Source organism: Triplophysa dalaica, chromosome 9, assembly GCF_015846415.1.
Source record: "Triplophysa dalaica isolate WHDGS20190420 chromosome 9, ASM1584641v1, whole genome shotgun sequence".
NCBI lineage: Eukaryota > Metazoa > Chordata > Actinopteri > Cypriniformes > Nemacheilidae > Triplophysa > Triplophysa dalaica.
In genome coordinates this window covers 2,104,245-2,125,264 of record NC_079550.1, presented here as the reverse complement: position 1 = coordinate 2,125,264, position 21,020 = coordinate 2,104,245, and the positions used below count along the sequence as shown (strand labels likewise).

At 38.9% G+C, this 21,020-nt stretch overlaps 1 protein-coding gene across 18 annotated transcripts in view; it reads right to left on the bottom strand.

Annotated features, from left to right (window-relative positions):
• The window catches only part of elna (elastin a), a 118,751-nt gene that overhangs the window by 11,227 nt on the left and 86,504 nt on the right, over positions 1–21,020 (bottom strand). For 9 of the 18 annotated variants that reach the window (XM_056757481.1, XM_056757486.1, XM_056757498.1 and 6 more), the window contains 14 exons: positions 20,248–20,280; positions 19,717–19,818; positions 19,596–19,628; positions 19,340–19,480; positions 19,177–19,218; positions 16,302–16,322; positions 8,584–8,610; positions 8,404–8,424; positions 4,969–4,998; positions 4,785–4,862; positions 4,143–4,211; positions 1,175–1,246; positions 1,051–1,086; positions 79–126 (listed from right to left, as the gene is read on the bottom strand). In XM_056757481.1, the coding sequence (XP_056613459.1) occupies positions 79–126; positions 1,051–1,086; positions 1,175–1,246; positions 4,143–4,211; positions 4,785–4,862; positions 4,969–4,998; positions 8,404–8,424; positions 8,584–8,610; positions 16,302–16,322; positions 19,177–19,218; positions 19,340–19,480; positions 19,596–19,628; positions 19,717–19,818; positions 20,248–20,280 (753 nt within the window). The remainder of the gene's footprint in view (positions 1–78; positions 127–1,050; positions 1,087–1,174; positions 1,247–4,142; positions 4,212–4,784; positions 4,863–4,968; positions 4,999–8,403; positions 8,425–8,583; positions 8,611–16,301; positions 16,323–19,176; positions 19,219–19,339; positions 19,481–19,595; positions 19,629–19,716; positions 19,819–20,247; positions 20,281–21,020) is intronic. The other 9 variants (XM_056757485.1, XM_056757489.1, XM_056757500.1 and 6 more) reach the window with 6 other exon arrangements.

Below are 21,020 nucleotides of genomic sequence, written 5' to 3'. Positions count from 1 at the left end.
TTTACCTAAAAGCAGCTTTTATGAGTGTGATCCAATAATACACATTGTAATTCTGGGATTATGTCTATGATACTTTACCTGGATATGCTTGTGGGTATCCACCATATGCCCCTAGATATACACTACCTGCAATGAAAGTTTCAGAGACACTAAATACTGTTATAACATGATTTTATTCACTGACAAGATCACGTTGAAACTTCTCCACCAGGCACAAAAAAAGTATAATGATGTTTCTGAACTGGTGGATAATAGTGTGAAGAATGATGGTTAGTGTTGAAAGGGCTTCTAATGAAAATGTTGAATTGTCTAAGTCTTGTGAAATATGAGATGATTTGGAGACGAGAGATGACAATACCTTCCCACACAAATCTGATTGGATGCACGTTTTGGAGCTTATACAATTTTCCCCCCATTTTACCGCTTGGAAGTAAAATGATACGTGATACTATAACTCTGTCTGCATTATACTTCAAGAAGAAAGTAATATTCTTTTAGGATGCCTTGTGGGTGAATAAACATGGGGAAGTTTTGTTTCTTGGCTGAAATATCCCTTTAAGTGATACATACTTACCAATAGTTTTAAAACATTGTTAAATTTGCATGAATTTCAAAAGTGAGTCTGACTGTGATTCATGCGCATGCATGTCAGTTCTGCAATTGTCAAACTATTGGATACGAAGCCAGGAGTGGTGGGGCTGCACTACTTCACAAACTATAAGTAAAATGAGAATTTTATAATGTACATGTAACATAAAGTATATGGACACGACAGTCCTTTCCATCAACAACAGCACGTTCCATACATCACACTCCATTATGTCATTTCGCTGTCTTTGGACATGCACAGAACTCCTGCTTTCAGGTTTCAATCAAGTCCCAAAGCGGATTCAAAAGGTATAAATCACCCTTTACAATCCAAACCAAATTTTTATCGCATTGGCATTTAAAAAAAAAAGTGTTTACAAGGAACATTTTCATTCGGACAGAACTTTTAAACCAATTACAATCGGAATACGATGGTCAGGAATTAGAGAAATATTATCTCACCTGGCCGAGTGTATCCTGTGCCCAAAGAGCCATAGCCTGATTACAAGAATACATAGTGACAATTTTTTGATATTGCTGCATGGCATCAAGAAATATATTAATGATGTATGAATTATTCATCAACCTGGTTTGGGTGGTTTAGCACCAGTTCTGACACCACCAGTTCCCAACCCAACACCAGCTGGAAATCTTGCACCTGAAAAGAAGAGCTCATAATAACAGTCTTGAATTGGCAGTAGTCATTTGTTTTATTTTAACTTATTTTCATTTATTTAAATTAATACTGTCAATCGATTAAAAAATTAACTAATTAATCACACATTTTGGAGAAATTATAATATCAACTTATGTTACATCACATTGATGTTTTAAAATATATTTGTAGAGTCAAATTTGATCTCCAAATTAATGTAGAAACCACAAAAATTATAATATTTCTTGAATGAATTCAATATGATTTTATGATTGAAATTCATTAGTATTAATACTACAACTGATGTATTTATAGTTGCAGCTTCTATATATACAATATTTTTTTTTTCTTAATTTTAACATTAATTATAGAACTTCAACATTGAAATATAACTGAGAGCAATGCATTTTGAAAATGTATTAGGCTTTAAAAAACAATTTATTGCTAAATTCTACATTACTTAAAGAAGAATATTGATTAAAGCTACAAAACACAATGGATTCTTCTTTTCTTTTGTTCTTTGATTAACAATAGGGACAGGAGTCACAGCAGCAGGTTTAAAAATGAGGCCCTAGACGCACATCCGACGCGATTTCCATTTTCACAAGTCTTTGGTATAGCTGTCTCTGAAACCGCACCCTATCTCCTTCATAGTGCACTATATTGGGTGCCCGCCATTTTGTAGCAGTGTCCAAAATCTGAGTGAACCACTCAATTTCCCCGACATTCATTCACTCTTTTTTACCCACAATGCACTCTGATTTTGAGTGTTCATTCGATGTACATCCGCTCATTCACTATTTCCCATGATACAACCTCTTGATTAAAATCAGCTGGATGACACTGACCGTTAAAGGGGAACTCCAACCAAAACAATTTGTTCTGCTGTAAATTACTCACTCTCAAGTAGTTTAACATCTTTAGGACCACCATTTTTCCAAAAAACACAAATGAATGTTGTTTTGGAAGCTTTCTGACTTATGTTATCAATCTTCAAAGCACTGAAAGTGTGTAAAGACATCGTCAAATTGTCCAGGCGACTCCGGTGTTAATGATGTCATATTAACAAAGTTCGGGGAGAAGCCAGAGCATATAATTAAGTCCGGCTGGTTCGGTATTGTATCAGCAATCACGACTCTACCCTTTCAGCTCAAACGAACCAGCACATAAATAGACTAGGAATACACCTGAAGCCACCTCTAAAGGATTAAACATCCCTCCACCTCCCCGGCTCCTCTCCCTGAACTCGAATATCTTGCAGGACTCCGGAGGGTGAGTTCTGGGTTCGGCCTCTTCTGAGCTCGGGCCACTCACATCCAATTTGGGGTAGAGAGCATTCCGGGTTCGGAAGGAACCCAACCCTTTTTTTTGAGTTGTAGAATTTTCATTTTGGGGCGGAGTTCCCCTTTAATGCCACCAATGCATGATTATACACAATTATGTTGTCCTCGTTGAAAGTTATTTTATACTTTAATAGAATAAGCAGATTTAATGAATGTGAGAAACTTTAGTGTTTTTTGTATATTAAATACATTTATTAAACGTGATAAATAAGCATGCCTGCAAATAAATGTGACAATTGTTTTGTTCTACTTTTGTAAACTAATACACAAGAAAATTCTGACAGGGATTCAGAGACACCTCAAGCTCTCCACACAACGGAGCTGGGCTGCCCAGCTAGATGCTGTCTATCTATAACGGACGCGTAAAAGCAACAGTTTTAAATCGTGCTTAACTGGTTTAAAAGCTTTTGCATAAATACGAGCTTGATAAAATAATGTAACGTATAAGGATAACAGAAAAATGGATACTCCATTAATTGCATTACAGTCGATTGCGCTTACTTCCGTATTCTGCCACATTTTCGAATGAAAAGGAATTTCGAATTAGAAAAAAATGTGGCCGCGGCTTGTTTTTTCATTGCTATATGATTTGATGTATAAAACCAGCCGACTGACAGTTGATGGGAGGAGTTAACACATGCTCCACCCAAGCCGTCTAATTTACGTCATTTACAATGGATAATTGGTCCGTCCACAACAGGACAGAAGTGATTTTCAGATTTAAAGTCAAGATTATGAGGGCACATGAATGTTAGAGAATAACCCACATTGGTAAGCCATTTATAATAAACGCTGCCATATTTCATGACAAAATAGGAATTGGAATATTTTTTATTTCACAGACACTTGAATTACTTTTATACGCTTTAATCTAAATTAATAGTTACAATATTTGGTATTAAATGCTAAACCTAAACCACACGTCAGCAGTCTGAGTGCAGCTATGACACGTCAGAGGGGATCTGGCCCTCCCGGTTGAGCCTGGTTTCTCCCGAGGTTTTTTTCTCCATTAATCAATCATTGGAGTTTGGGTTCCTCGCTACAGCAGGGCAGTGTTGGCCTGCTCACCGGGAGACTGCATTCATTCATTTATTTATTTATTTAGAAATTAGATGTTATTTATTAGAATGAACTTACTCGTTGTATAAACACCATGCACTGTGCTGTGTTTTAACTTTTCTGTTTTTCCTGTTTGCCCCTGTAAAGCTGCTTTGAAACAATACACATTGTGAAAAGCGCTATATAAATAAACTTGAATTGAATTAATCTGGAAAATATTTGTATGCGCTAACACGTTATTTTTGTTCTATTTGTATCTATAGGTTACAGGCCTAGATCTTTTATAATTACTTTTATACGCTTTAATCTGGAAAAAAATATTTGTATGCGCTAACACGTTATTTTTGTTCTATTTGTATCTATAGGTTACAGGCCTAGATCTGTATTCGCATATACCCTCGATACAATGAGTTTAAAAGAGCTGTACAATACAAAGACCAAGATATGAAATGTAATGACAAATAAACCTAGGTATGCCGGTACAGTGTTTGTTTTACCTGCTCCGGGTGTAAGTCCAGGAATAGCCCCTGCTCCACCAACACCACCCACACCTGCACCTCCAACACCTGGATGACACAAACATGCACACAAACATCACACATAATAATAAGAAATGAGATCGTCAGCAGACAGACACATTTTCAATGAAAACCAACTTATATTTTGTTGTGTTCTTCCAAAACATTCTTCATTTGCGGTCCACAGAGCAGTTGCTGCTCATCATAAGGGGCCCAGGGAGACAGAGCCTCCTTAAAATACTCAAAAATTATTTTAGCTAAAGCAATAAATGAACAGTTATTTTTATCTCCTTCTTACAAAGCTGTTCATACTTTGGTGACAATGACGATCAAAATATTATTTAGATATAGTGTTTTTAAAGTGTTTTAATATCAGAACTTTATATATAACCCATGTACAGGAGTTTACAAAAAATATTTTTGTTTTAGCTAATGATTCATTTGAGTTAAAACACTTTAGCCTCCTCAGTAAGAGAAAAAGATCACATCTTTGCAGAGGCTGAAATGACATGAGGGCAACAGTGATTAATAATTTAAAATATTTTAAAACCCTGAATAAGAAGCAAAAAAACATGGTGACATGCATTCATACACCAAACAGACAATGGCAAATTGTCTAACCGGGGGCTTTCAGTGGCTTGGCTCCAGGTAACATACCGGTACCAATGCCAGATGGTCCGGCACCACCATAATATGGGCCTAAAACACCAGAAAAAAAAATACAGATTGGCATTGATTTAGAGATGAATGACTTAGGATAACATGTGTATTGATGATTTTCTAGTCTAATGTCGATGACATTTACCATAGGGATAGGGGTAAACCCCTCCACGACCTGGTAACAAAGATGTGCACTTTACTATGGCATCAAATACAGTTGTCCACAGTAAAGAAGTAAGGGGTTAATGGTGGTGTGCTGCTCGATTTACAGTCACCATATATGTCACAAAAATTGTGGCTATCTGCACGTCCTGGGATTTGACTGAATGGTTGTTAGATTTGTATTTGAGCTCAAAGAAACTTTAGTGTTGGTTTGTAAAATTAGGAAAAATAGTGTCCCTAATTTCAAAACGTTATTTTTCTGGTGGTCCGGGCCCTTAGGTACCACACAGTGATGGCATCAGATGACAGTAATCATGCTGCCTAACATGGTTTATGTAGCTCGCAGCACACATATTTTTAACAGTTTGTCAGGTAAATCATAACGATTTGAACAGGATTGAGCACTAAAAGTGGCCATGATGTTACTCTCTGTCCCCTAGTGGCTCATTTAGGGTTCGGGTCACATTAATGCCCAGTGTGCTCACGTATGCACTGTGAAACCGGCCTTAGCAGCTACGTGTCTGGAACTGTCAAGTGCAGCAAACAAATATATATCTATGGTCCGAGCTGGTGTGATTAAGTGTAGGCTGGGAATTAAAATATTCATGACTCCACATAAACGAAATGAATACGAATATAAAATCAATTATTAATGAAAAGACGTACAATTTACACTTCAACCCCCTGCTGTTCAAAACCAAATCTACTCACTCAGGTGCTATAAGAGGACATAATTATTATAAAGAGTATACAGTCCCTGACAAAAGTCTTGTCGCTTATCTATTTTGTAGAAACACCTGCTATTAACCTTACTTTTAATCAATCACTTGGATTTAGAAATAGCTCAAATGAAAAGCTAAAACCCTCCCAAATGACTTTTAATTCACTTAAATAAATCAGTTTCACTGAAAAAAGATTGATCAATTAATGAAGACAGAAAGGTCAAATTTTGGCAAGACAAAAGTTTTGTCGCCTATACAGTAATTGAACAAATTTACTGCAAATACAAAAATATGTCAGCAAATTATGTAGTGGTGCTCAGAGATTCAAATGTAATATCTTGTATGACTTGCATGAGCTTGAAGGACTGCATCCATGCGGTTTGGCAAGGATTCATACAATTTATTGATGAAGTCATCAGGAATAGCAAATAAAGCAGTCTTGCATGCCTCCCAGAGTTCATCAATATTCTTTGGTTTCGTCTTCCATGCTTCCTCTTTCATCCTACCCCACATATGCTCAATGATGTTTATGTCTTGTGACTGGGCTCGCCAATCCTGCAGCATTTTGATCTTCTTCGCTTTAGGGAAGTTTGATGTGGAGATGGAATTATGTGATGGAGCACCATCCTGCTGCAGAATTTGGCCTCTTTTATGGTTGGGAATATAAGAGGTAGCTAAGATTTCTTGGTATTTTAGACTATTGATGTTGCCTTCCACCTTGCAGATCTGTCGCACACCCCCATACTGGATGTAACCCCAGACCATGATTTTTCCGCTTTCACTGTTTTCTGGGTGAATCTCGGATCCATGCGGGCTCCAATAGGTCTCCTGCAATATTTGCGGCGACTGTGGTGTAATTCAACAGAAGATTCATCTGAAAAATCAACCTTTTGCCACTTTTCCAGCATCCATCCTTTTAGCAGGCTGTGGGCCATGGCAAATGCCACACGTTTTTTCAATTGTCTTTTGTTTAGTGCTGGCTTCTGGGCACTGATTCGACCATGGAGGCCCTTTCGAGAAAGTATCCGACAAACTGTTCTGGTTGACACAGGGACTTCAGGTGACCAGGTTTCGTGGAGCTCTGCTGCAGTGGAAAATGGGCTGGCCTTGGATTTTCGAGCCAACAAACGGTCCTCTCGAGCAGTTGTCTTGCGGGGTCTGCCTGACCTGGGCTTGTCAAAACGTCTCCAGTCTCTTCAAATCTTTTTATCCTCTGTAATTGACGCTTTGACAGATTGAAGGTGTCTGCCACATCAGCAGTGGATCTGGTCTTCAGCCTCTTGATAATCAAAACTTTAGTCTCAGGGTGAATCTTAGGCATGTTTGCACAGGTCTAGTTGCAGTTGATGTGAAGGTCTAGTGTACTGGGGTTCTATTTATACACACCTGAGACCTAATTGATCCATTATTAGTTACAGGTGAAGCTCATATGACAAGGCGACAACAATTATGTCTTTGCAAATATTGACTCAATGGCCTTTACCAAGCTTTGAATATTACAATACTTTATGACAGTTTCGTTTTGCACTGAAACATTATTACAAAAGATGTCGGGATTAAAATGAGTCATTTCTTTAAAAAAAATCTTGATTAGTAATATATTTCAGCGGCACTTCAGGTCAATATGTACACAAGCGACAAGACTTTTGTCAGGGACTGTAGTTTTCAAAACAAAAACAACAAAGGGAGATACTTTCATTAGTATGTCTGGTCTATCTTACTTATGCCCAGACTTCAGGATACTCGGTCAGAAAACTTCGAAACAGAAACTTCGAAAAATAGGATCAATGGCCTCAATCGGTCCAGATTATCACGTAATGTGAAGCATTTACAGATCAAATCTTACCCCTCCCAATCTGCTCCTTGAAAAATCGGGGCTGCCCGATCATATCATATTTCACATCGTGTTGATGACTTTGGTACTTTTACAACAACAAATAAGAGACAAGACTGCAAGATGATGGAGTGACTGGCAGAACTTTAAAATGTAAACACAGTGCGCTGGATAGTGGAGATGTTTTTGAAATGTGGCAACAGAATAAAAACCTCTATAATGCGTCTTTCAAATTGTTGCTTCGCAATTCTGTTCTGTATTTTACATAGTGAAAAAGAGCTGCTGCTTCCTCACACAAATGTATTTCACTGCTACCAGAAACAAAACACGACCACCAGTTGACATAACGCCATACTACCACTAGATGTCCCCATGTGACATAAAATACATTACACGTGCGCTTTCTGGTGACATCACTTGATGCTCGCGTCCTCTGGTACGATAATCTAAAATGATGTAGTGTGTGGTGTGACAGAAATTTTAAATATGTTGGTATGAGCATGGTTTAGTTTTTAAATAAGATAATCTGTCAAGATTCTCCTTATGTGTTTGCTGCAACCAGATTTTATAATGTGTCAGGATTTTAAAACTCCTGTAGTCTGAGCCAGGCATTAGAAAGGCTATCAAGTTACGTAAATGTACAAATCCAAATAATTTAGTCACCTTTTAGGTGTGCATAAACATATACAGTAGATGAAAACAGAAATGAAATGTCAATTCTGTTCCGGGATCTTTCAAGTTTATATGACAGATAACAAACACGTTTGAACAGGGAACACGATACATGTGCACTGTATAGACTCCTATCACTCTATTCCAGGCCATGGTTTGTGTCTCTATTTGAACTCGAATCAGAACTCACCAGCTCCAGGTTTAGGCACCCCTGCATTTTATAAACAGATAACAATATCAGTGAGAATATATATTAGTAGGCAAATATGCAGTTAATTCATTCGAGCAAAGTACATATTGTAAAAAACTCTATATATTATAAATATATATTATATTATAAAATATTGTAAATAACTGTACAGTTACTTACCAGCACCGGGGACTCTTTGTACTCCACCTGAGTAGCACAACATGAACATACAGAAAAAATGTCAAAAGATCTTAATGAGTGCATACAGAAACACAAGCAATAATGCAACATGCAGGCCCGGTTTAACATACCATTTTTAATAAAATGCCTTAGAAACATTAACGGTGTCAGGGTAAGTTGTTTTCAGTAAAGACCGCTGAAAAATTCATATCAGTCTTGGACTAGCCTTAAAGCCTTGTGTCATGATCCACCAATGTGTTTTATGTGGAGAAAGTGCATGGCATTGTTTTGGTTTTGTAATGCCATGTTCTCTTTCTGGTGTCGCGTCTTTTAGCCCTGCCCCCTTGTATCTCTGTCAGATCCCCATTAGTGTTCATCCATATCACCTGTCCCGTGTTATCTTCCCGCTAGTTCCTTTTAGTGTTTTATCCTCGTCACCTGCTTGCCACCGTCCCTGTACAATTCTTCCCTAGTTAGTGGCTCCTTATATATTGTCTCAGTTCCCTTCGTCCCTCTTCGGTACATTGTGCTTTGTACAAATGTTTGCTTTCTATAACCTGATCCGTGGATTACCTGGTTCCTGTGTTAGTATCGTGTTTTGGACTTAGTTATAGTTATTTTGGACCTTGTTTGTATAATTCCCCTTGTGGAAGTTTTTAGTTTTGATTCTTGTTTTCTTAGTTATGTTTTCCCCGTTGTGGGTTTTAGTTTTTTTTAAGTAAAAGTTCGGTTAGCCCTCCACTGCCTGCATCTGGGTTCTGTCTCTCCTACCCTGACAGAATGCACCGGCAAAATTTAACCCAGCAGGCTATAAGCACAGTTTGAGCCGTTTGCGCACCTCCTCTTTGGCCTTCACCAGAGGGACTCAAAAGTTTGGGGTTCGCCGACAAATTCCTGATGGCAGCTGAGCAAAGCTGTTTCGGTGAGAATGAGTTGAAGGTGGTACTCAACAGTTGCCTCACGGAGCCACTTTCCCCGTTGGAGATGTCTTGGGGAGGGGCTTGGGGGACCAAAGAGTCTTGGGGGACCGTGAAGGACTCCTCCGGCCCTGAGCAAGTCACGCCTTCCTCCGTGGCGGGGCTCCCGACCACGGACGTGGTGAGACGTTTCGGGAAAAAGAAGCAGAAGAATGGACTGCCAACGTCACCCCCAGCCTCCTCTTCCAGTCCGGCAGCCCAGCCAAAAATCCAGCCAGCCGACACTATGATTCAAGGTTGGTGAGTGAGTGTTAATGAGCGCCAGCTGTGCACGCACCGGTCTCATATCACGGAGGAGATCGGGAGCATAAGAGAACGACCGACCGGACCGTCGACGAGAGAGGACCGGGCCCGAACAAGTTTTACATTTGTATGTATGTCCTTTTGTTTTTTTTCCAACATTGTACTTTAGTGTTTTTGATATGGTTTGTTTTATTCGCCAGCAGTCGGCCGTGAGGGGCTGCCGGCTGTCTTTGTAGTTTGTTATTATTTTGATTAAAACTTTATTTAAATGTCTGCCGGTTCCCGCCTCCTTCCTTCCTTTTATTGAACCTTTCTACAATAGTTATTCTGGACCTTGTTTGTATAATTCCCCTCATAGAAGTTTTTAGTTTTGATTCTTGTTTTATTAGTTGTGTTTCCCCTTTGTGGATTTTTTTTATTTAGGTAACTGCCTGTGCCTGCGTTCACTGCCAGTGTTTTAAACACCTGTGTTGGGTTTATTCTGAGAAAGAATATTATTTGCATCTTCATGGCAGGAAAAATTACGGATACAGTACTGAACTTTTGATAGTTTCAACTCTGTCGGGTTGTGTAGAACAAATCACACATTAAATTCGAACATAAAGTCTCGAGGGAATTTGTCACAAACTGTAATCTATTGATTCAAATGTATGAATTCATACCTATTTTACAAGGTAGCTCTTTGGTGTGAATTCCTTTTTCCTACGTTCTCATTCCAATTTGCTGCATTCATTCATCTTTCATGCTGAGGAGCCTGAGAGCATCTCTCGACTGCTGCTGCGGGCGGCAAGTGTTGCGGGATGAAGGACACAACGTCGCGTTTCCTCCATCAGAGAACAGAGGTTACATACGTAACCGAGACGTTCCCTTTCTGTCGGTCTCTAGTGTCGCGTCAATCTCTAGCGAAGCGATGCTGACTGGCCTGGGCGTGTGAGCATAAGCACGAAATTGTAACCATCCAGTGCAGAGGTAGGGGGTACCAGAGCTTTGGAAAGGTAGGAAGCCCCTGCCACCGGTATTCTAAGGGCATCTGTGGAAGCGCTATTTCATCACTGAGGAAACGCGCTACAGAGACCACTTCCTAGTGTAGGGAGAAGTTTAGTGGAAACACCAACATGATCTTGCCACTAGGGAGAGTTCATGGGAGAGCTCATGGGAGGAATGTGCGGACTTAAGGGAATTCCTTGAGGTGGAGGCCCACCTAGGGGAGGTCAGAGGTTACTAACATGGGAACCAGATCATGAGGATCTGCAGATGTCTGCTAGAGAGGCGAATTGAGCCAGTGCATACAAGGAGGCTCCACTCCGTAGCGACGGCGTCCATGTTCCAGTATCTCTGTTTGGAGACAGCCCTCCCCTTTTGCTTACCTCCAAAACAGACAAAGAGCTGCTCAGAGCTCCTCAACTCAACTCAACTCAACTTTATTTATATAGCGCTTTTTACAATTTCCATTGTTACAAAGCAGCTGTACATGAGACACATTTAATACAAGTATGAATTCTAAAGCAGCCCCCCCGGCCAGGCAGATAGTGCAAAACAATATGCAAACGGTGGTGAGGAACCCCAAACTCCCATCGGGAAAAAAAACCTCAGGGGAACCCAGGCCCAACCAGGGGATTCCAGTTCCCCTCTGGCAAAAGCTGCTGCCTCTGCACAAGCTCAACAGTGCTTGCACAACAAGGCTTAGTAAAAATATAAAAATGAAGGATTAAAGATTATCATTAACAATCTAATAGCATTTGAAATGTTGTAGGAAAAACAAAGTTGTCGCGTCCTTTATCCAGCTCTATCCTCTTAGCACTTGTCAGGTCACCGCTTCCCATTCTCAGCTCTGCCATCAGGTCTGGGCATGAACTGCATCCTGCGGTAACCTTGGAACAAAGAGACAAGACTGGCTGAGAGTAGAGTACTGTTCTGCACTCTTTGATGCAACAAGTACATCATTTGTTGTTGGATGTGTTCCTGGTTCCGGTTGATCTAAATAATGCAGCCTAAATCCTCTGAGGATTAATATTATGGAGGTGTAGTGTATGCAAGATTAAAAAGATGAGTCTTTAGTCTAGATTTAAACTGACAGAGTGTGTCTGCCTCCCGGACCGTGCAGGGAAGAATATTCCAAAGTTTAGGCGCTAGATAAGAAAAGGATCTACCACCTGCACTTGATTTTGAAATTCTAGGTATTACCAACTGACAGGACCCCTTAGAGCGTAATGTACGTGGAGGTCTGTAATACAATAGAAGTTCATTCAAATACTGCGGCGCTAGACCATGTAGGGCTTTATAGGTAATAAGCAAGATCTTAAAGTTAATGCGATGCTTTATAGGTAACCAGTGCAAGGTTGACAGAACCGGGGTTATATGCTCATACTTTTTTGTACGTGTAAGAACTCGAGCTGCCGCGTTTTGAACCAGTTGCAGTTTTTGTAATAGGCCCGCAGGGCAACCACCTAGAAGTGCATTACAGTAATCTAGTCTTGATGTCATGAATGCATGAATTAATTTCTCTGCATCTGACAGTGACAGCATATGACGTAATTTAGATATATTCTTAAAATGGAAAAATGCAATTTTACAGGTGTTTGCGACATGGCTTTCAAATGAGAGAGTACTGTCGAATACAACGCCAAGATTCTTAGCTTATGACGAGGATTTTATGGAGCATCCGTCAATCGTTAAGCAGTATTCTTGGTTGTTACGCATAGCAGTTTTCGGTCCAGTAAGTAACACTTCTGTTTTGTCCGAGTTTAGTAGTAAAAAATTGTTACTCATCCACATTTTTAAGTCAACTATGCAATCCTTTATTCGATGAAACTGCTGGGTTTCATGAGGCATCGAGGAAATATAAAGTTGAGTATCATCAGCATAACAGTGAAAGCTAATTCCGTGTCGCTTTATTATATCTCCTAGAGGTAGCATGTATAATGCGAAGAGCAGGGGTCCCAAGACTGAGCCCTGTGGTACACCGTACTGGACTTGTGATTTGCGGGACACCTCATTGTTTATTGCTACAAATTGAAAACGGTCGGATAAATAAGACTTAAACCATTTCAATGCTATTCCGTTAATGCCGACGTAATTTTCGAGTCTATGTAGAAGTATGCTGTGGTCAATGGTGTCAAATGCAGCACTGAGGTCTAGCAGCACCAATAACGAAATACAGCCACGGTCAGACGCTAAAAGCAGATCATTTGTAACTCTGATCAAAGCAGTCTCTGTACTGTGACATGCTCGAAATCCAGATCGCATGCGGTCCAAGTAGAGACGCAGCACATGTACTGGACGCAACACAGATGGGGCAGGGCCTTCCTCCCCAGTAAAGAGCGCCTGCAATTTCACCACCTGGTCCCGAAAAGGATTGGTGGGAACTTTGGGCACGTAGCCGGGCCTGGTTCTCAGGATAACGTGCGGGCAGGACGTATCCATGAAGGCTGCCTCAGCGTGCCAGACACCAAAACACTTGCGGCAGACATCTTGCCCACCCCCCTCCTCAATGAGAGTATTGCACCCACGAGAACAGCTGTACATGCCACGCTGGAGAATTTAGCTCTTTTAGAAAATAAACACCTCTGGAACTGTCGAGACGCCCAGGGGAAGTCACTGAAGAGGGGCGATCCGCTGCACAATGTCATAAGAATCCAGCTATGTAGTCAATGTTGTCATCAGATGCTTAGGCTCCAAAGAACAAAAGGTAAATGAATGCAGCACGCCGTCTCCCTTTTATACTCGGATATCTGAGAGACCAACAGAAAGGGGACTATAAGTAATGCACTTAACCGCAGTGTCCTGTATGCACGCTCACCCGGCAAGACTCCATTGCTGAAGAAAAAACATGTTAGAGCTTGTTTAAAGTTTGCGCAGAACATTTAGTAATTGAAATATTGGAAGAATATAGTCTGGTCAGATGAGACCAAAAATGAACTCTTTGGATGCCATAAAACACACCAAGATTGGCGGTCAAATGGCACTGCACATCACCCCACACCAACATGAAATTTGTAGGTTGGAACGTCAAGGTGTGTGGCTGTTTCTCATCATACGGTAGGGGCAAACTTCATATAGTTGAAGGAAGGATGAATAAAAAAATCTGGTGCCATCTACCAGGATGATGAAGTTGAAATGAGAGCCGACATTTCAGCAAGACAATGATCCCAAACACACAGCCAAGGAAACAGAATAAAGCTGCTAGAATCACCTGACTTGATTCCAATACAAAATCTATAGAAATGTGACCATGTGAGTGGTAAACGCGCGCATGTAGTTGTCAGGTGCTATAAATAGCTGCTGTAGTATGGCAGATGTGACTTCCTGTTTCTCTTTGAATCCCAGAGCAGCGTAGTAAGTTATACTTGCAGCATTATTTCTTGTTGGGAGAATGGTTTTGTTCGTTTGTCTTATCAATTTCCTTATTAATGATAGGAATATAACCGCGTGACTCAAAGCTGTTAGAATACAAGCAGCCAACGAAGTTGACGTTGGTGTGTGAGAGGTGTGTATTTATAAATCCTAATGGATTACATTGTTGGTGCTATAAAAGGAAGCATGTTCTTCTTATTTTAAGTCTGGGAGCATATGTAGGGATGTGTATGTGTGTTAGAAAGCGCTGAGGGTGCTGCGTTGAGCAGGAATGTAGCAGAGACAAATTCAGCGTGAGAGTACTGCATAGGTATGAATGTAGACACGTTTTTGTAAACGTATAACTGTTGGGTGGTTGGCGACTGACTGTGTAATTATGCTAATGGATATAGCGAAAGGGGCGTTCCAATACATGTTTTTTTATAGTAAGTAACGAATGTTCAATAATCTGTATAATGCCTATGCAAAAGGGGATTATTATAGTTTTATTTTCATTTCTACAGATATTCCCTTGGACAGGTGTATTGAGGGATCATTAATACCAAAGCCTGGCTGTTTCATTTAATCCCTGCTGTTTTGCCCATGATTGCTTGGCCAGTTTTGGTTTATGGTGTGTTTATTTTAGTTTTCTATGTTTATTTAATTTTGGAGTTAAAGATCTGCCAACCACCATTTTCATACAAACGTCTAACTCTGTCAACAATTGAGCGTTTAAATAAGATTTTGTTCCAGGGACCAGCCTGGGGAAGTCTTCTGTGCACAGGAATCTTCTGGGTCTCATCCTGTCTTCACTGTGCGGTGGCATGAGGTGGTCTTCACTGCATGTATTACTTGTAGCGTGGGTAGTGTGAATTGAATGATTCGACGCACTGATCTATTTTGTAGTGGTGTGTGTTCACATGCTGGTGTGAGACCTTGAGATCAGCGCTTCAATTTCTCCTCTTTCTCCCAGGTCTGGTTCCTCCCGGGGTTTATGTGTCATTTAGAAACGCCTGGTCTGTAAGAGTTTTAAATGTCTTTATAAAGTTTTCTCTGAGGAATCTTTTAACAAAGTGTCTCTAAATTAAAGATATTTTTCATACTGATCTAAATTGTCTTCGTTATAAGGTAAATAAAACAATTAACGTAAAGGTCACGCCTCTGTTTTCATTTGCACAACAAAGTTGTCGAACCTGTGTGTCCTATCAAGAGTATATGATTCGTATTTCCTGGTGGGATTGACCCCGGTGGCGATAACAGAAAATAACTAAAGATCAAAGTTCATTGAAGAGGGCCAAGAAAGCTTCAAGGTATAGAAGAATGGGCCAAAATCACACCTGAGCGTGTGACTAATTCCTCCATACACGAGGCATCTTAAAGCTGTCATTACCGCTTTTGTATGTAGTATTAAATACATTTCAGTAAGCGTGCTCAATACTTTTTCCCTGTGTCATTCCAATTTATTACACAAAACTTAATTTCTGTTTTGTTTTCTTTGTATGTATGGATTACATGGGATGTTCCCAACATCTGGTGAAAATTTCATATTAACAGCACCTTGAGAAACATATTTACTGTGAAAAATGGTGACGTGTTCAATGCTTAATTTACCCACTGTATGTACAACTTCTTTTGATATCATGTTATAAATATGTATACATTTACATACTCACGCATCTGTGTATTGAAAGTGGTGCTGACTAACACGAAAATAAATTGGGAAATTTGTGTCCATGAACACGAATCAATAGATTCCAAAACTTGTGCCTATGCCACAAACTGCCTTGAGACTGTGTTGTTTCATCACAATTTTCTCAAAGTTTGTCATCCTTTAGTATTTATCAGTATTTTATCGTTTCCACTTATACTGGCACTATAAAGTTCAATATTTCAGGTATGGGATAACCATTTTCATTTGGGAAATGTGACCAAATATTGTTTAATCATTGTTCACCAGTTATTGTTAAAATCATTTTATGGAGAAAGGTGAAAATACATTTAGCTTAATGTTTCTTTGGTGGTTGTATCCCTGGTGCATTGGACCTAAGAAATTCAGCAGTATCCACAGAAATTAATATCATACTCAAATTCTTTTAGCACATATGCCACTGCTTAGAGATTAACGAGACAACAGTTCAGATGAAACGGTCACTGACTGACACTTACCTTGAGAAAGTCCCGACACACCTACAAAAAAAGCATTAAATATGAATTAAATGTGGCATAGGGGAAACCTTCCAATCAATATACTGTACAAGACTGAACAAGTCCCTTAACATCTTGGAAAGTGAATATGATAATGCATACAACATTGAAAAAGTAGTGTATTTTAAATGTGAGACACAAAACCACCCAGAGGATCTTTCTTAAAACAGTAGTATATCCTGGTCCAGGTACTTCAACAAATGGACAAAACAAATGAATTGATAAGCAAACTCGGGGCTGGATGGAAAATGTAAGTGGATTGAAGTGCAAACTAAACGGTAATGTAGTTCAGCTACATTCAGACAAGACATTTGTTCATGCAACACAGAAGATCGTGCTGTGCTCGGGGGCCTTGCCAGTTACAAAAGCCGTTGGTCATGCCAAGAAACAACAGTTTGCACCTTCAACCACTGTACAGTAGTTTAAAGACAGGCACCTTAGAAGCAACTAGCTCAGAGGTCAAAAAATATTTGAGCAGAGACCGCTGCCATAACATAGTGTCATTGTGAGGAGGTTAAAGGAAACCAGCTAACAATTGTAATGGGGAATGAGAAAATAACAAGCCGCCTTAAATGTTTTGGTGAAATGGATCATCTTTGTTTTCATCTGACTATTTTAGGCAAAGCAACAATACTATTTGTACATGTATTTAGATAAAGTTAAAAAAATACTTTTTTATATGATAACCTCAATTTTTATCGGTTGTATTGTGTCTTTTTTATCATTCTTTAACATTGCTGTTTAATCAAATTCTTTTGATCACCACATCTTAATATTCTGGACTATAATGTAACTGTTATAACCGATTAATCCTAAAAGCAAGAGCACTTGGTGATATATCGTATTATTGACAGGCGTGTGTATGGATCAACTGGTTCCTGCCATTAATATAGCCATAGATGTTGGAATGGCATTAAGAAAATAAATAACTTGCATTTGCATTATTTATAGTTTTTTATGTAAAGATGCCCTAGATGTACTTTTTTGACCATTGCACCCCCATTCTGCACTTCACGTAAAGTTTTTAATGTCTTTGTCAGTACATAAATTGAGCTGGATTATCTTACCCTGTTGCAAGTCTTGTCTATGGTGTATTATGTGTATCTGTTTTTCTCTCCACTTCCCTCATGTTTGCTGTATTCTTCTTCTTAAATTCATTTCGTTACACTGTACTTGTTATATGTGTAATGACAATAAATTGAATCCAATCCAATAAATTCACTATAAATCTGAATGGTCAAAAGCACTTAATGTAAACATGCATTTTGTTGCATACAAGTCACCAATGTATCATACAGAATACATACACCATGTATCATAGAGCTTAATTAAAAAAAATAAGAGACCATTTCAAGATTGTTTTCAGTTAATCTGAATTTAATATTTATAAGTATGTGTACTATATATACCTATCTCAGCCACAGAAAAAATTAAGAGACTTTTCCAATTATTAATCTCAAATCAGCATTTCTAGATGTATTGCGTTCGTTCCAGTCCAGTGTTTGTTGAATTTAAACAAAATCAAACCTCAAAGGCCTATTGCACAAAGCGAGATGAACAAACTCTGGGTTGCAGAGTAAGTTTTGGGTTGACAAAACTTTAGATCAGTTTCAGCTGTAGCACAACGCTTGGTATAAACGTTCTCTGTCAACTTAGATTTGATCCAGAGTTCGTGAGGCGCACGTACCTGAAAGTGTGACATGTGCGAGAAAAAAGAAAATCAAACAGAACACAGATCAGCGCAATTCACTTTTCTGTTAAAGATGAAGAAAACATGAAAGAAATGTCATGAGTTCAAACTCATCATAAACACTGCTGCGGTGAAAGTTTGAGAAGGCAGCTACTGTCTTTATCAATGCAAGTGAATCAACTGCATGATTTAAATGTTTACAAAAAGATCAAATGAAAACATGTATACTTTATACTTTAACAATCTGATACTTGAACTGATTTTTTCCTGATCAATGTAGAATTACATATATTTTATTGCCAGAGGTGGCAGAGGTACTTCTTTCTGAAGTAGCTGGGATCTTTGCTTCCCATGTTCATAACATTTTAAACTCAAAGAAATGTTATGTGTTTAACATTGTAAACATTGTACACAGTGTAAACTGTGTATTCATACAACAGTTTACACTGCCTTTAATAATCTTAGGTTTAAAAAGAGAATAATAAAACCGCTTTCAGTGCTATAACTAGCTCCAGCTAAAAATAGTAATTTTAAACACAACTATATTCTATTTTCCATCTTGGAAAGAGTAAGGTCCTGACTGTCACCGAACACTTTCGCATGCTTACTGCACATAGATGAGATCACCAGCAGAGGCCAGAGTTTCCCCGACTAATTGTGCTATATTTGTTTGTTCCTCAAATAAGCCTGTCGAATGACATAAGAAAGGCTTGGAATATAGTTCATGCTTTTACTGTGGTTTCATAATACTAAGTCCCTTTTGAAGCTTCTGCAGCTAATGCACAGGATCGCATACGGTAAAATATCAATCGATACAAAAAGGTCCGTATCGACCCGATCGAGGTTATCACATTTTTTTTTTAAACATTTCCTTAATACAAGTAGAAATATTACTGTTGTATTGCTTAAAAGTGATTTTTTTTGTTATTTTCACCTGTTTCTCCAGTTTTCATTTTCTGCAAATAAATTCAAATAGAAACAATATTTTTATGTGTAATTTGGTAGAAATATTGCTAGTAATTCACAGATTGAAACAGAAATGAGCATTTACCTAAACGCATACCTATGAATATTAAATAAAAAACGGTCACTGAAGTGGTCTCTGAATTTTTCCGTGCCTATATACAGTGTATAAATATTTTTTACCTGGTACAGCGGTCCCCTCAGGAGCCAGGGTTGGGAACTTTGCTGTAAAATGAACACATTTTCATCTATTAGCAAGGAACAACATAATTTGTGCTTCGTGTCTTTTGCCATTTGGTGGTGATATTGTAGCAGAAAAACAGTAAGCACGTTATTTATAATGTACCTGGTTTCCCACTTGGTGCCGCAGGCCCCCCAGTGGCACCAGAAACACCCACCCCTGTCCCACCCGGTACCACCACCACCACACCAGTACCCCCAGGTGTTGCACCTGGAACTGCTGCACCAGTTCCAGTGATCCCAACACCTTGCAGACAATAGAAACTAATGCATTAGGCATTGACATTACATTGAACAGCATGATTAATGACAGATTTTAATGACAGTTTTAGAAAAGCTGTATATAAACCAAATGAACATACCCGTTTTAGGAGGTTTGATTCCACCAGGATATCCTTCAAGATTGAAATCAGTTTTGGTCAAAATCTCTGTCAATTATTTGACATTGATAGTAATTTGTTCATAGGTCAGCAAATCAGTTACCTCCAACCCCTGCTCCTGGTACCAAACCTGTCCCAGATCCAAGCATTGGCACTCCTCCAGCTCCAGGTACCGTCCCTGCTCCAGGCACTGTCCCTGCCCCTCCTGCCGACAAACCAGATCACTGCTAAGCATTGATTTGTATTCATTTAAGTTTGCACTTGTATTCTTTTCAAACCTTTTATGACAAATAAACGGGCAGTCAACATTACAGTTGGATATACTCAAAAAAGAAAGCTCAACTTTTTTAAGATTTCATTTTAGATTTTATGGTTTGTCTTGAAAAGCAATACTATCATAATAGTATTGATAATACTAATAATACTATCAAATAGAATTATTTGCAAGATTCTCTCACCAATCTCAGTGTTCTCTCTACCTTAATCTCAACCTTAGAAATTGCCCAAGCAATCTGTTCAGATTTACAGATTGATGCTTTGTCCACATGATTTGACAACTACCAATAAATAAATATCACATCACAATACGTCTAGATGTATGTAGATACATTTACAAAAAGATAATGTTTCTCACCATATTTAAGAGGTTTAACTCCGGCTTGGTACCCTATAACAGCAAAAATCCATAATAGAGAATCAATATTTAAGACCACTCTTTGTGCTATCTATTGCAGACAAGTCAAGGATCATGTGGTTTTGATTTTGACAATGTACACTTTACACCAGGAGTCTTCAACTAAAATTGCTTTCCAGTAAACGATCCCTCCTTGCCAGCTGTTGTCCGGACATTTTAATACCTAAAAACATGAATTTATGGACTAGATGCTACTATATAAACGAGCTAGGGAATGTTTTGAAACAAGATTTGATAGGCTTGGGCAGTAAGACACTCATGTGTGCGTGCGGGCTGCGGGAGAATGAGGAAATAGACTCTAAATATATAGTATCTAAATACAAATAAACTGTCATTTCAAAGCGCAAGGTTGGTGGCAGCAGGGCTATGCAGTAAATGAGCAGCAGGTGGATCTCTACTGCAGCCTAATGTTACTTCAGATCTGAAGCGTGTGTACAGACCAAACTTCCCTGACATTTACAACAAGTCAACTGAAAGGGTCTTATGCACTTATAGATGAAACAACAGAAAAATGTGTTGAGTTTATTTGTTACGGTCTGTGACTTTAGAACAACGTCAATATATGTTTTAGCCTAATCTGCGGATGCTTTATCATAGCTGGGAATATGAGAAACATTTCTATTGGAGACAAGTTCAAAAGTGTAATATAAAAAAAATCTGCATGTAGAAGAACAGCGCACTGAAATCTATGTTATGTCAGGCTTTAAAGTCAC